At 42.2% G+C, this 15,455-nt stretch overlaps 1 protein-coding gene across 1 annotated transcript in view; it reads right to left on the bottom strand.

The window, feature by feature from the left end:
- The window catches only part of ADARB2 (adenosine deaminase RNA specific B2 (inactive)), an 808,988-nt gene that overhangs the window by 248,145 nt on the left and 545,388 nt on the right, over positions 1-15,455 (bottom strand). The window contains exon 5 of the mRNA XM_069729698.1: positions 13,462-14,366. Within this exon, the coding sequence (XP_069585799.1) occupies positions 13,462-14,366 (905 nt within the window). The remainder of the gene's footprint in view (positions 1-13,461; positions 14,367-15,455) is intronic.

Here is a 15,455-nt window from a genome sequence, read left to right as displayed (position 1 = left end):
CCCTTCAAATATTTTACCAACAATAGAGGTTAGACTTACTGGCCTATAATTTCCGGTTCACTTTTAGAGCCCTTTTTGAATATTGGCACCACATTTGCTATGCGCCAGTCCTGCGGAACAGACCCTGTCGCTATAGAGTCACTAAAAATAAGAAATAATGGTTTATCTATTACATTACTTAGTTCTCTTAGTACTCGTGGGTGTATGCCATCCGGACCCGGAGATTTATCTATTTTAATCTTATTTAGCCGGTTTCGCACCTCTTCTTGGGTTAGATTGGTGACCCTTAATATAGGGTTTTCATTGTTTCTTGGGATTTCACCTAGCATTTCATTTTCCACCGTGAATACCGTGGAGAAGAAGGTGTTTAATATGTTAGCTTTTTCCTCGTCATTTACAACCATTCTTTCCTCACTATTTTTTAAGGGGCCTACATTTTCAGTTTTTATTCTTTTACTATTGATATAGTTGAAGAACAGTTTGGGATTAGTTTTACTCTCCTTAGCAATGTGCTTCTCTGTTTCCTTTTTGGCAGCTTTAATTAGTTTTTTAGATAAAGTATTTTTCTCCCTATAGTTTTTTAGAGCTTCAATGGTGCCATCCTGCTTTAGTAGTGCAAATGCTTTCTTTTTACTGTTAATTGCCTGTCTTACTTCTTTGTTTAGCCACATTGGGTTTTTCCTATTTCTAGTCCTTTTATTCCCACAAGGTATAAACCGCTTACACTGCCTATTTAGGATGTTCTTAAACATTTCCCATTTATTATCTGTATTCTTATTTCTGAGGATATTGTCCCAGTCTACCAGATTAAGGGCATCTCTAAGCTGTTCAAACTTTGCCTTCCTAAAGTTCAATGTTTTTGTGACTCCCTGACAAGTCCCCCTAGTGAAAGACAGGTGAAACTGCACAATATTGTGGTCGCTATTTCCTAAATGCCCAACCACCTGCAGATTTGTTATTCTGTCAGGTCTATTAGATAGTATTAGGTCTAAAAGTGCTGCTCCTCTGGTTGGATTCTGCACCAATTGTGAAAGATAATTTTTCTTGGTTATTAGCAGAAACCTGTTGCCTTTATGGGTTTCACAGGTTTCTGTTTCCCAGTTAATATCCGGGTAGTTAAAGTCCCCCATAACCAGGACCTCATTATGGGTTGCAGCTTCATCTATCTGCTCTAGAAGTAGACTTTCCATGCTTTCTGTTATATTTGGGGGTTTGTAACAGACCCCAATGAGAATTTTGTTACCATTTTTCCCTCCATGAATTTCAACCCATATGGACTCGACATCCTCATTCCCTTCGCTAATATCCTCCCTTAAAGTGGACTTTAGACAAGACTTTACATAGAGACAAACCCCTCCTCCTCTCCGATTTTTACGATCCTTTCTAAACAGACTGTAACCCTGTAAGTTAACTGCCCAGTCATAGCTTTCATCTAACCATGTCTCGGTTATTCCCACTATGTCAAAGTTACCTGTAGATATTTCTGCTTCTAGTTCTTCCATCTTGTTTGTCAGGCTTCTGGCGTTTGCGAGCATGCAGTTTAGAGGATTTTGTTTTGTTCCAATCTCCTCACTGTGGATTGTTTTAGAAATGTTCTTACCTCCCTTCTGAGTATGTTTTCCTGGGTCGTCTTTGTTCGAGTCTAATGTTTTTCTTCCCGTCCCCTCTTCTTCTAGTAATGTTGTTGTTCGGGGACCTGTGGTCCCACAAGTATTTGTATAGTTTGTAAAGGGAGGCTTGCAGGGTTAGTTGGAGAGCTGGGCGGGTCTGACTAAACACACACACACCTCCCACCCAGGGGAGGGGTTGCAGATATATAATGTGACCATGGTGGTCACATGATGGTGAGTGTGTAGGTCTTGAAGGCTTGTGTGTTGGGAGGTCCTGTGTGTGTGGACCAGATCCCTGAATAGCGTACTGAGGGGCCGTGGACCTGAAGGCTTGTGTGTTGGGAGATCCTGGGAGTAGGATCAGATCCCTTAATAGCACACTGAGAGGCCGTGGACCTGAAGGCTTGTGTGGTGGGAGATCCTGGGAGTAGGATCGAATCCCTGAATAGCGCACTGAGAGGCCTTGGATCTGAAGGCCTGTGTTGGAAGTTCCTGGGAGTAGGACTTCCTGAATAGCACATCCTGTGTTGGAAGATCCTGGGAGTAGGACTTCCTGAATAGCGCATGGAGTGGCCTTGTATGCAGAGTCTGCAATGGCACTGCATTGGGGGAGCTACAGCCTGTCTGAGGATCTGGACTGTCAGGTGACCTCATGAGCAAGGCATTGTCCGGGATTGTTCGGCAGCTTCCCTGGGAAAGTGTTATGATCAGGTGGCCTTGGAGCAGCATGAAATGACCTTCGCTGGAGCAGTGGTAACTTTACTGACCGCAAACCCTGATCCTATCAGCAACTAGAAGTAGCCGTGGGGTGTGCCTAACCAGACCTAGACACCTCGACACAGCCTGAGAACTAAATATTCCTAAAGATGGAAATAGGAAAACTCTCTTGCCTCAGAGTAGACCCCCAAAGACTAGGTAGCCCCCCACAAATAATGACTGTGAGTAGGAGAGGAAAAGACACAAGCAGACAGAAAACAGGGATAAGCAAAGGAGGCCACTTCTACCTAGATAGGAAAGGATAGTACAGGATACTATGCGGTCAGCACAAAACACTACAAAATATCCACAGCAGAAAAATACAAAAACTCCACCACCTAACTAAAGATGTGGAGAGTATATCTGCGACTCCAGCGAATCTAACTAGACTGAGAAAAACATCAGGCACAGTCTAGCAGGAACAAAATAGAAACAAGATCAGCACAGAAAATAAACACACAGCAGTGTGTCTAAAAAATGAAGCAAACACTTATCTTAGCTGAATTGACAGCAAGCAGGAGAGGCCAGGCTGATGACCAACAAAGGAACATTGACCTAGCTAAGGACTAATGAGTCCTGCAAAGCTAAATACCCCAGTCAGACCTGCAATTAGCAGAAACACCTGTCCAAGACTGCTGCTCAGGAACAACTGCATTACCATCAACAACCACCGGAGGGAGCTCAAGAGCAGAATTCACAACAGAAGAGAGAGGACTGACAAGGAGTCAGTGGGTGGAGCAGGAGCTCCTGGAAGGTAACCCAGAGTGGGGGAACTGTGTGCACTGACGAGCGTCAGTAACGAACTGTGTGGTCTCCCACGGTAACTTGACGAAGTGAGGCCCGGTGTGTTTAGAGACTGCGAACTAATATCGTGTGCCCTATATGAAGGGAAACATTGATACAGCGTACGGACACCCCCGGGAACTAGTCAAAGAGGACAGGCGGGTGTAGTGTCTGAACTGTGAGCTAAAGCCGTATATGAAGTATCTAAGTTAAAGCTGCAACTTAATGTCCTCTGTTGGTGCCTATTTTGTTCCATGAAGTATATAATGAACTGTGTATGATGTAGTTTATGACTGCAAAATAAACCGCATGGACTGTTTAAAAGAGAAAATCGTGCCTGTGTGACTGAATCCTGTTGCTAAGCGAGTGTCCCCCAACACATGCAGTAGGCACTGTCATATACACCACATAGTGAACGAATACTACAATACTGATCATTAATAAAAGAACACAACACTAATGCCATTATACACAGGAGCTCTGTATATAGTGTATAATGTACAGGTAATAGAGTGATCACCAGTGACATTATACACAGGAGCTCTGTATACAGTGTCAGTGTGCAGGTAATACAGTAATCACCAGTGACATTATACACAGGAGCTCTGTATATAGTGTCAATGTACAAATAATACAGTGATCACCAGTGACATTATACACAGGAGCTCTGTATATAGTGTCAGTGTACAGGTAATATGGAGATCACCAGTGATATTATACATAGGAGGTATGTTTATACTGTCATTGTACAGGTAACACAGTGATTACCAGTGACAATATACACAGGAGCTCTGTATATGTTAGTGTATAGGTAATACAGTGATCACCAGTGACATTATATACAGGAGCTCTGTATATAGTGTACAGTGAACAGGTAATAGAGTGTATAGTGTCAGTGTACAGATAACACACTGACTCACCAGTGATATCTCTAGCTGAAGTACCTTATCTTTCTTTTCTTCTTCATCCAGAGCAGACTGCCAGCTTTTCTTCCAGGCAGGACTCGTCTCTGCATAAAATAACACATAGTTACCTAGAGTCCAGTTTCCAGAGCATATTCTCCACTTTTTCCCTTTCTTCTACACTACACATCTGAATACAGATGTGCACCCACCATTAATATGTAATTGGTTATTATGCAATCCACCATTCCAAATATAAATTATAATTCACCACTGAGCCCCCACCAACTATAAACAGCCATTTTCCCCACCTAATAAATATATACATTAATTAGCCCCTCTACTCTTCCCCAATTCATTACCAGTCACTGCATCCTCCACGTCCCCCTCTATGTGCCTCCCTCTCCCCGATTCATTAAATTTACATGCCCCTTCTGCCCCAATTCATTGTCATGTCTTCTCTCTCTTCCACCACACCCTCTATTCATTATCATCTGCTCTCACCCCACATTCAATACATCATTTACTCCCACCACCCTGAAAATTCATCATTGTTTGCCCTCCCCCAGGTCCTCATTTGCTCTCCCCATCCCCCACCTTCAATTCAATTGCTGTCCCCGTCCCTCACTTTATCAATTGCAGTCCCCCTCACGTCATCATTCGCTGTCCCCCTTCCCCTTCACTTCATCATTTGCAGTCCCTCATTCTCCCCCACTTCATCATGCAGTCCCCTTTTATTCATGTGCAGCCCGTCCCCTCCCTCACATCATCATTTGCAGCCCCCCTCCATCATTTGCAGTCCCCACTCCATCATGATTTGCAAACTGCAGCACCCCCTCCATCATTTGCAGCCCCTTTATCATTTGCAGCCCCCCCTTCATCATTTGCAGAACCCCCTCCATCATTTGAAGCCCCCTTCCTTCATTGGCAGCCCCCTCCATCATTTGCAGCACCCACTCCATCATTGGAAGCACCCCCTCCATCACTGGCAGCACCCCCTCCATCATTGACAGCCACCTTTCCATCATTCGCAGCACCCTCCATCATTGGCAGCCCCTTCCATCATTTTCAGCCCCCTTTATAATTTGCCGCCCCCATCATCATTGTCAGCCCTCCTCCATCATTTGCAGCACCCCTCCATCATTTGCAACACCCCCTCCATCATTTGCAGCCTCCCTCCATCATTGGCAGCCCTCCTCCATCATTTGCAGCACCCCTCCACCATTTGCAGCACCCCCTCCATCATTTGCAGCACCCCTCCATCATTTGCAGCACCCCTCCATCATTTGCAGCTCCCCCTCCATTATTTGTAGCACCCCCTCCATCATTTGCAGCGTCCCTCCATCATTTGCAGCACCCCCTCCATCATTTGCAGCACCCCCCCTCCATCATTGGCAGCCCCCCTTTCATCATTTGTAGCACCCCCTCCATCTTTTGCAGCCTCCCTCAATCATTTGCAGCACCCCCTCCATCATTTGTAGCAACCCCTCCATCATTTTCAGCCTCCCTCCTGCATTTGCAGCACCCCCCTCCATCATTGGCAGCCCCCTTTCATCATTTGCAGCCCCCTTTAATCATTTGTAGCACCCCCTCCATTATTTGTAGCCTCCATCAATTGCAGCACCCTCTCCATCATTTGCAGCACCCCCTCCATCATTTGCAGCCTCCCTCCATCATTTGTAGCACCCCCTCCATCATTTGTAGCACCCCCTCCATCATTTTCAGCCTCCCTCCAGCATTTGCAGCACCCCCCTCCATCATTGGCAGCCCCCTTTCATCATTTGCAGCCCCCTTTAATCATTTGTAGCACCCCCTCCATTATTTGTAGCCTCCCTCCATCAATTGCAGCACCCTCTCCATCATTTGCAGCACCCCCTCCATCATTTGTTGCACCCCCTCCATCATTTGTTGCACCCCCTCCATCATTTGCAGCACCCCCCCTCCATCATTGGCAGCCCCCCTTTCATCATTTGTAGCACCCCCTCCATCTTTTGCAGCCTCCCTCCATCATTTTCAGCCTCCCTCCAGCATTTGCAGCACCCCCTCCATCATTGGCAGCCCCCTTTCATCATTTGCAGCCCCCTTTAATCATTTGTAGCACCCCCTCCATTATTTGTAGCCTCCATCAATTGCAGCACCCTCTCCATCATTTGCAGCACCCCCTCCATCATTTGTTGCACCCCCTCCATCATTTGTTGCACCCCCTCCATCATTTGCAGCACCCCCTCCATCATTTGCAGCACCCTCTCCATCATTTGCAGCACCCCTCCATCATTTGTAGCACCCCCTCCATCATTTGTTGCACCCCCTCCATCATTTGTAGCACCCTCTCCATTATTTGTAGCCTCCCTCCATCATTTGCAGCACCCCCTCCATCATTTGCAGCACCCCCTCCATCATTTGCAGCACCCTCTCCATCATTTGCAGCACCCCTCCATCATTTGTAGCACCCCCTCCATCATTTGTTGCACCCCCTCCATCATTTGTAGCACCCTCTCCATTATTTGTAGCCTCCCTCCATCATTTGCAGCACCGCCTCCATCATTTGTTGCACCCCCTCCATCATTTGCAGCACCCCCTCCATCATTGGCATCCCCCCTTTCCTCATTTGCAGCCCCCCTTCCATCATTGGCAGCCCCTCCATCATTTTCAGCCCTCCTCCATGATTGGCAGCCCCCCTTTCATCATTTGCAGCCCCCCTTCACCCATTTAATTCATTTTATAAAGAAAAAAAAATTTTCATACTTACCTCACAAGCGATCCCTCTTCTTGTCACGGAAGATGCTATACCTGGGAGGAGCCCATACATTGCATCATTTTCAGCAGTGAATCAACTAGAATGTATGGGCTGCTGAGAGGACCTGAAAGGAGCCCACACATTCTAGCACATTCACTACTGAGATGGCTAGAATGTATGGGCTGTAGCCAGGACCTGCAGGGAGCCCATACATTCTAGCTACAACCATGTCACCTGACCAGAAGTCCAGGGAGGGTGGACGGTGGAGGGAGTTGGAGCTGCACAGCTGTCATGGTAAAAGACGGCCATGCACATAGCTCAGAGTAAGGCTGCCGTCACACTATCAGTATTGGGTCAGTATTTTACATCAGTATTTGTAAGCCAAAACCAGGAGTGGAACAAATAGAGGAAAAGTATAATAGAAACATATCACCACTTCTGCATTTATCACCCACTCCTGGTTTTGGCTTACAAATACTGATGTAAAATACTGACCAAATACTGCTAGTGTGACGGCAGCCTAAGCTCATGGGTCCCGGCGTCGACATGTGTGCCAGGGGGAGCGGCCCAGGGGGCATTTGCCTCCCTGCCACCCTGGTTAAGCCCTGCCTACTTCCGCATACTTCTGCATGCGTCCTGCGTACCTATCTTTAACATTGGGTACGCAGGACATGCGGATGTATGCGGATGCATCGTTTTGACGTGCCCAACGTCTGCACAAAACGCAACGTGTTGCGTTCCCGTGCAGTCAGCGGGCGCGTCAAAACAATGCCTCTGCATACATCCGCATGTCCTGCGTACCCAATGTTAAAGATAGGTACGCAGGACGCATGCAGAAGTATGCGGAAGTAGGCAGGGCTTAACGGAGGACGTACGCAGCCCTCCGCAAAGCCCTTGAATGCTAATGTGACCTTAACCTTATCCAACCTAACAGGTTCCCTTTAAATCTACGTAGAAAAAATGGACATTACAGTCTAACAAATAAAAATATGTTATCAAATTATTCCGCACACAATTGTGAACTTAAACAATGACATTATGACCCTTTACGCAAAACTTTCAGGACCTTTAGGGTTGAAGGGGGGAGTTAATCTAGAACTGGCTAAATCTAACACATATGAATAGTCCAAGGATTGCTGCAAATGTGAATCCGTATAGTGACGTACCCTATTGACAAGAGGAATGGTATCGCTCACTTGTCACATTATTCATACATTTCCAGGAGTACTAGCAGAGGAATACTAAAGAGCCTCTAGAATTGGGAATACAAATATTTACTAGAATAGACATGTCTGGGCAAATGAAAAAACATTTTTTTTTACATTTTTTAGTGAAATTAAAAAAATATATATTTCTATCCAAAAGTCTAAAAAACACCTTAAAACACATTCACAACTTCAGTATTCCATAATTTTGAGTTTTCAAAAACTACAAATGCTATTTATAAGAAGTTGAATAGTGATGGGCTAATGGATAAGGTGTTATCTGAGCATGCTTGTGTGCTAACCGAGAGTCTTTGGCGTACTCAAAAAATATGTTCGATTCCCAGCAGCTGCCTAACAGACAATCCCTGCATGCGTTGCAGCTGTCAAACAGCCGAGAGACATGCAGCTGCGGGGACTCGAACATATTTTTCGAGCACGCGGAATACACTTGGTTAGCACAAGAGCATGCTCAGATAACACCTTATCCGCGCACGTAAGCAGATCACTAATGTTTACTTTTTTGTCTCTTGTAAATTTATGAAAAACTTATAGGAAAGAAAACCCCCTTTCATAAAAAATATGACGTTCCGAAGTCTGCTGTACATCCTCTCCATCTTTTCTCAGCATCTGTGCACACGCGGCTCGGCACTGTAATAGTTAAATCTAAATTTAAAATCCAAACAGGCTCCTCTGGCACCGTGGGCTCCTCCGCCATCTTTTACACTCACTTTCTTAATTAAAAACTGCTTGTAAATCAAACTCTAAATCACGTCTGCATATTATCATCTGATGAAATGAGATCTTATGCCCTCTTTTAACTCATCAACATTCATTAGCATTTAGCAAGCTCACATTTACACTGACACACCAGTAAATACTTAGTACAGTGATGATTTCTTCTGAGTGATTTTTATGAACTTTAAATATGGCATTTAAGAGATGGAAATATGCCGCCCTAGGACAAAGACTGACACGCCACTAATCTCTGCAAATGTGGTGTTTGTAGAAGGAGGACTGTGTGTACACAGCGTGAGATTGTTGGTGCCGAGACCTCGAAATGTGTAGGATCATTGTCTGTAATTGCAATTATATTATGATGTGACTGTTTTAAAGGGGGAAATATCAGTGTATTACATAAGTGATCACATCCCAACTAATCATTCGGATGCGGACAATCATGCCAGGGGACAAAATGGGAACTTGAGCTGAGGAGCAAAATTCTTTGGACCTGCAAAGTCATCTATGATCCTGCATGTAATGGATTACATCTATCTATCTATCTATCTATCTATCTATCTATCTATCTATCTATCTATCTATCTATCTACCCATAATTTATCCATCTGTCTAATTGAAAAAATGAAGCAGCACAAAGAAAAGTATAGGTGCTAGTTCACAAGTTGTTATCCCCCAGCCTACGGTACATAAAAAAGCAAGACAAGTGAGCAACATTCAATAGCAATTTCCATGAAAAAAGCTTTACAAAGGCTCACCTGCTCTTGAGTCAACTTTTCTTTTGGGCTAATAAATACACCAGTTTTTTAGCATGAAATTATCTATTGAGTGCTGCCAACTATTTTTGTCTATCTATCTATCTATCTATCTATCTATCTATCTATCTATCTATCTATCTATCTATCATCTATCTATCTATCTATCTATCTATCTATCTATCTATCTCATATCTATCTATGTATCTATCTATCTATCCCATATCTATCTATCTATCTATCTATCTATCTATCTATCTATTATCTATCTATCTTATATCTATCTATCTATTATCTATCTATCTATCTATTATCTATCTATCTATCTATCTATCTATTATCTATCTATCTATCTATCTATCTATCTATCTATCTATCTATCTATTATCTATCTATCTATCTATCTCATATCTATCTATCTATCTATCTATCTATCTATTATCTATCTATCTATCTATCTATTATCTATCTATCTTATATCTATCTATCTATTATCTATTATCTATCTATCTATCTATCTATCTATCTATCTATCTATCTATCTATCTATCTATTATCTATCTATCTATCTATCTATCTATCTATCTATTATCTATCTATCTATCTATCTATCTATCTATCTATCTATCTATCTATCTATCTATCTATCTATCTCATATCTATCTATCTATCTATTATCTATCTATCTATCTATTATCTATCTATCTATCTATCTATCTCATATCTATCTATCTCATATCTATCTATCTATCTATCTACGTCGCCATATGGGCCGTTAAAGAGCACTTTTTTCAACTGTAATGTGGTGTGTAGTGATGAGCGAGTATACTCGTTGCTCGGGTTTTCCAGAGCACGCTCAGGTGACCTCCGAGTATTTGTTATTGCTCGGTGATATAGTTTTCATCGCCTCAGTTGCATGATTTACGGATTCCAGATAAGCTGAATACATGTGGGAATTCCCTAACAAACAGGCATTCCTCACATGTACTCAGCTTATCTGGAAGCCGTAAATCATGCAACTGAGGCGATGAAAACTATATCTCCGAGCAATAACAAATACTCGGAGGTCACTCGAGCGTGCTCGGGAGAACCCGAGCAACGAGTACACTCGCTCATCACTAGTGGTGTGCTGCCTCAATCTTTTTTTATTTTTATCTACTATCTATCTATCTATTTATCTATCTATTACTATCTATCTATCTATTTAGGGGCAAAGATTCGGCACTCCTCATGTACACACACACATGTGTATATATTGGAAATGTAGCATAATTTTACTGATTCGCAATGTCTCTTTCCTCAAGTGCAGGCATTGCAGGACCTTAGGTATCCATGGTTACTGCCACTGATATAGTGACAGCTAGTTGCTAGTGGTCATAACCATAGATACCTAAGGTCCTGCAATGCCTGCTCGTGAGGAAATTATACAAAATTTTTCAAATTGGAGGCATTTGCTAATGTTATTATTATTACACCTACTACATATTGGGATAGGATCTTGGAGATGGGAATTCCCCTTTAAATCTACCTTCAACCTAAAAAACTATGAAAGCTATAAGAATAAGTTGACAATTAATTGCATATATGAAAGAATCTCTTGAGCACTGTCATGTGCTGGATGGGTTGCTCCACCACCATCATGTGCCATTGGTGGAGAGCCTACTTAGGAGGTGACAAACACTGCAGCATCCTGTGTATGAAACTTAGAAAAGAACATCAATGTTAGCAAACCCCATTCGGAATTTCACAGATCAGCATCATGACCTGGCGTTTGAGCACCTGTATCAGTTGCCTGGCGGGATGTCTGCCTCTGTATCTATATATACCAGCCGTGCTGTGCACTTTCTATCGGTCTTGCTTTTTCTAGTGTTAGATGCCACCTGCATTAATAGAGATGTTTACCTGCTCACATGGGTTCGTTATGTACATTTGCTTGTAATTCTTTGAAATTAATTAAGATGGTTCCATTAGCTGAGCAGCTCAGACAAGAAAAAGAGAGTACAAATTCTCAGTTATTTACACCTTGTCAGATAGGTGTAAATTAATTTACGACTCGGGCAGCTTTGTGGTATAAATGTTGCTACAATTTCAAACAGGAGCAAATATCAGAACATATTTCCCAAGCTGCCTGTGTATGTTTGGTTAAATATCAGAGACTCCGTCAATTTCAGAGGGATCCGGTTACCATTTAGTATTTTAGAACTATATGACTTAAATTGTACTGGTTTTATGATAAAAATTATGCAAATTGTCTCTTCAGAGAGGAAGAGGACTAGAACTCTAGTGCCACCTATTGGAGGTAGCAATCCTAACAGTCAATGTCGACCCTTTAACGAGCCTTGTCACATGACTTAGGATAATAGCCAAACCAGAATCTCTATTTGCAGACGATGTGTTTCGGGGTACTGCCCCTCGTCTGTGCAAAGTGGAGATCACAGTGTCTGCAAATTGAGATTCTGGTTTGGCTTTTATCCTAAGTCATGTGACAAGGCTCGTTGAAGGGTCGACATTGACTGTTAGGATTGCTACTTCCAATAGGTGGCACTAGTTCTCTTCCTCTCTGAAGAGACAATTTGCATATTTCCCAGAGAAGCATTGCAGCTTTAAGTCTCCTCACCTCGACATGCTTAACATGTCACTCTCTGCAAGGAGAAACAATACTTCTTGAATCCCATTGTAAAAATTAAAAATATAACCATAAAATGACATAATAATAACAACAGAAACATAATAAAAATATCTATCCGAAAAGTCAATATTCACTACAGTTAAAACTGGTTCAGCCACTCAATCTGTTAGCAAACACGTAGGAATCCTGTCCTGCATTATACTCCAGAGCTGAATTAACAATTCTGCAGGTTGCTGCTGGAAACTCTCAGATGAGCACATATATTACCCTACATTAGCTTACCATACACTGTCTGGTACAAAGATCACTCTTTAGAATGCAAATCAATGAACCAAGGTTTATGCAGACATTGAACCAAAATAATTGGGTGAAATTTTCATACTGAAACTGAAGAAATACCAACGCAGTGATGGCACGAATACAGCTTTAACTCAGAATTATTGGCTTGATAAATATGAAAAAAAATTCAAGTTTAAAAAAAAAAAAAAATTAGACAGATCTCAGTTTGATCATCTGTGGGATGAGTTGGAAACACAAGGTCAATCCATGGAAGTTCCATCAGAATTTATGGGATTTATAGGTGACAAGTCACAGGGTCAAAAGTAGCCAATTTTTGTTCATAAATTTATTATTGCTACTCCTCTGAGTTTGCCAAGTTTTATTTTTTTCAAAATTCGTCACACGGTTCCAGAAATCTGAATACAAATTTTTATGATCTTTAAAAGGGGGAGTAACTCGCAGGATGCTCTGGGGCGTGTCTTTAGGCTCCTCTGCATATTTGCCCTGTGAGTCACACCCCCTAGTAAATACCAAAAAAATTAGCACCAAATAAAAAGTCCATATCTCTAGAACTGTATGGCGGATTTAAAAAAAATGAAAAGGTATTACTCAGGGAATCAGCAGAAATAAAATAAGAGCAAAAATTGGCCACAAAATAACTGGTGACAGGACCTCTTTAAAGAATTTACTGTTAACATCTTAATGACAGATAGCACAGGTCACCCTCAGAATTTCTGTGGAGTCCATGACCTTCATAAGTAATCAGATGTATTTTCACAACTTGAGAGGCCACATGCATTTAATGTTATGGCTGATTAATGTATATGCAAATTTACTGAACCTGCATAGTAACATATGTGGAATAGAGAAAATATGACCAACACAGTAAATCATATACATAAGACAACTAGGATTATGATCATCATTTTGGTGTTGTGTAATGATTCTCTATTTTCGAGCACCGACATTTAACATGTAAGACAAGGAACAGCATCACTGAAGAAACGTATCTGAGAAATGAATTGAATCACATGTTGTTTTTAACCTAAGTCTAGGCCATGATCTCTTACCTGTGATAAGTGGTTATATTTACTCCTGTTGGGTATGTGGCTGGTCAGCTGAATATTAAAGAGTGCCTGTAGTGCCTCCTGTGCGGCCTGGGCTTTGGCCAACTTCTTGCTACGTCCTGAACCTTCAAATGTCCTCCCATCAACTCTCATTGCCATTACAAAACGTTTCATGTGCTGCTTCTCCACAGTTTCTGAAAGGCAAACATACCTCAGCCCGGGTCTCAGCTCATTTAGCATCACCACTGGGTTCTTCTCACTCTCAGCTGGGGATGCCATCTTGTGCTTGCTTTGTTTAGCATGGCCCATTAAATCCAATGTGTGACAGACTAATCTCCCATGTCGATATGCACTGGAAAGCAATTCATTACTAACTGGGCTGCAGCCTGGGAAGTGCTCGCTGTGTGTAGATGGTTCAAACTCCTTGAACAGAGTGTCTGGGAAGTCTGCCTGGTCAGATGTGAAGTCAGTCGATGGGTTGATGCAGTTTCCCATTGCAAAGTGTGCTTGACAAGCATTCGGAAACTGAACAAATGATTTCAGTGCCAACTCGGCTGCCCTCATCTTTGCTTTCTTTTTTGTAGGTCCACTGCCCTCAAAAGTGAGTCCATTAACTTCCACGGCTACTGAGAACACAGGAGCGTGCACAGGGCCAGTTTGGGAAACTATTTTGTATTGCAGATCAGGCTTTAGTTCGTGAAGTTGGACAAGGGCATTTTTTGGTGTTACTGACCATGATAGTTTCTTTAGTATTATCTGTAGTTTGCAGAAATGACCACCATTTCCTTCCTCCAGTGGTCTCTTTCGTTTAAGACTGGCTGATCCAACCTTCGGTCTTTCTATAGATAAAGCTAGGTCCTCTCGATTTCTAACATTTCGGTTTTCCTTTACCTCCGCACTGCTTGTACCTAAGTGTAAAAGGGAAAAAAACACTTGCTGTCATTACAATACATCTTTTATATATATATGATGTGTCATTTCATAGACTTCACCTGCATATTCCCCATTCACAACCTTATTGATGATTACCAATGACATAAATATTTAAAGTGAATGCATTTTCATCAAAGACAATGGCTGACAAGACTATTGCTTTTATGATAAATATATTTTTTACAATTTTTGAAAATATTTTATGTTTTTTATCTATGATCAATAGAGAAAAAATAATAAAAAATCCTGCAATTTTCCATCTGGGCACTAAGTCTAATGTTATATTTCTACTTCTTGTTGGGCACATTGGTTTGTATAGGATCCATTGGAGCTTCAAATTTGAGCATACTCCAATCTGGGCAAAATTAATTATAAAGAATGAGGAGGGAGGTGACATGTGACATCAGATACTGTACATAGTGAATCCTGTGTTATCTACTCTATAAAGGTTTCTTGTATTCCTGTCTGTCATGATAATGAGACTCCTGAAAAGTATTTTTTAAAGATCAGAAAGTGTGAGTCTCTCTGCTGGATACACTAGTTAGGGCCCGTAATAATTTGAAAAACATCGGACGGCAGGATGACAAAGTAAGGTCTGCTACAAAGATGGAGACTATAGGTCCGTTTATCCAGACCAATCAATGGTGCATTATGACCGATCAATAAACATTTACTGATTGGCAGTCATTTAATGACTTGTTTACCCAGGCAGATGGAGGTAAATAATTAACATTGAGCAATCCACTATGCATAGTATCACAACTCTGTAGTTGGGTGTGCTGGGACCAGGGGCTCCTTCCCTGTGCCTAACGCTAGGGGCACCTTAACTCGCCCTGTTCCCCGGATTACTTCTGATGCTAAAGAAGACGGGGCTACGTACTATGCCTTAGCTCCTGAATCTGCTCTCAGTCTGTACCATTCCCCCACCCAGAGAAGAGGAGAGTAGTAGTGTACTGTAATTCACCAACTAGACTAACAAGGTAATACGAACAGGGGCAACAAAAAATACCAAACATACTCACACATACAACAGAGGAATGCACCAGTTAGTGCAGGATGGGGTT

The sequence above is a fragment of the Ranitomeya imitator genome, chromosome 6 (genome assembly GCF_032444005.1).
Source record: "Ranitomeya imitator isolate aRanImi1 chromosome 6, aRanImi1.pri, whole genome shotgun sequence".
Classification (NCBI taxonomy): Eukaryota; Metazoa; Chordata; class Amphibia; order Anura; family Dendrobatidae; genus Ranitomeya; species Ranitomeya imitator.
This window is presented reverse-complemented; position numbering and strand designations above follow the sequence as displayed.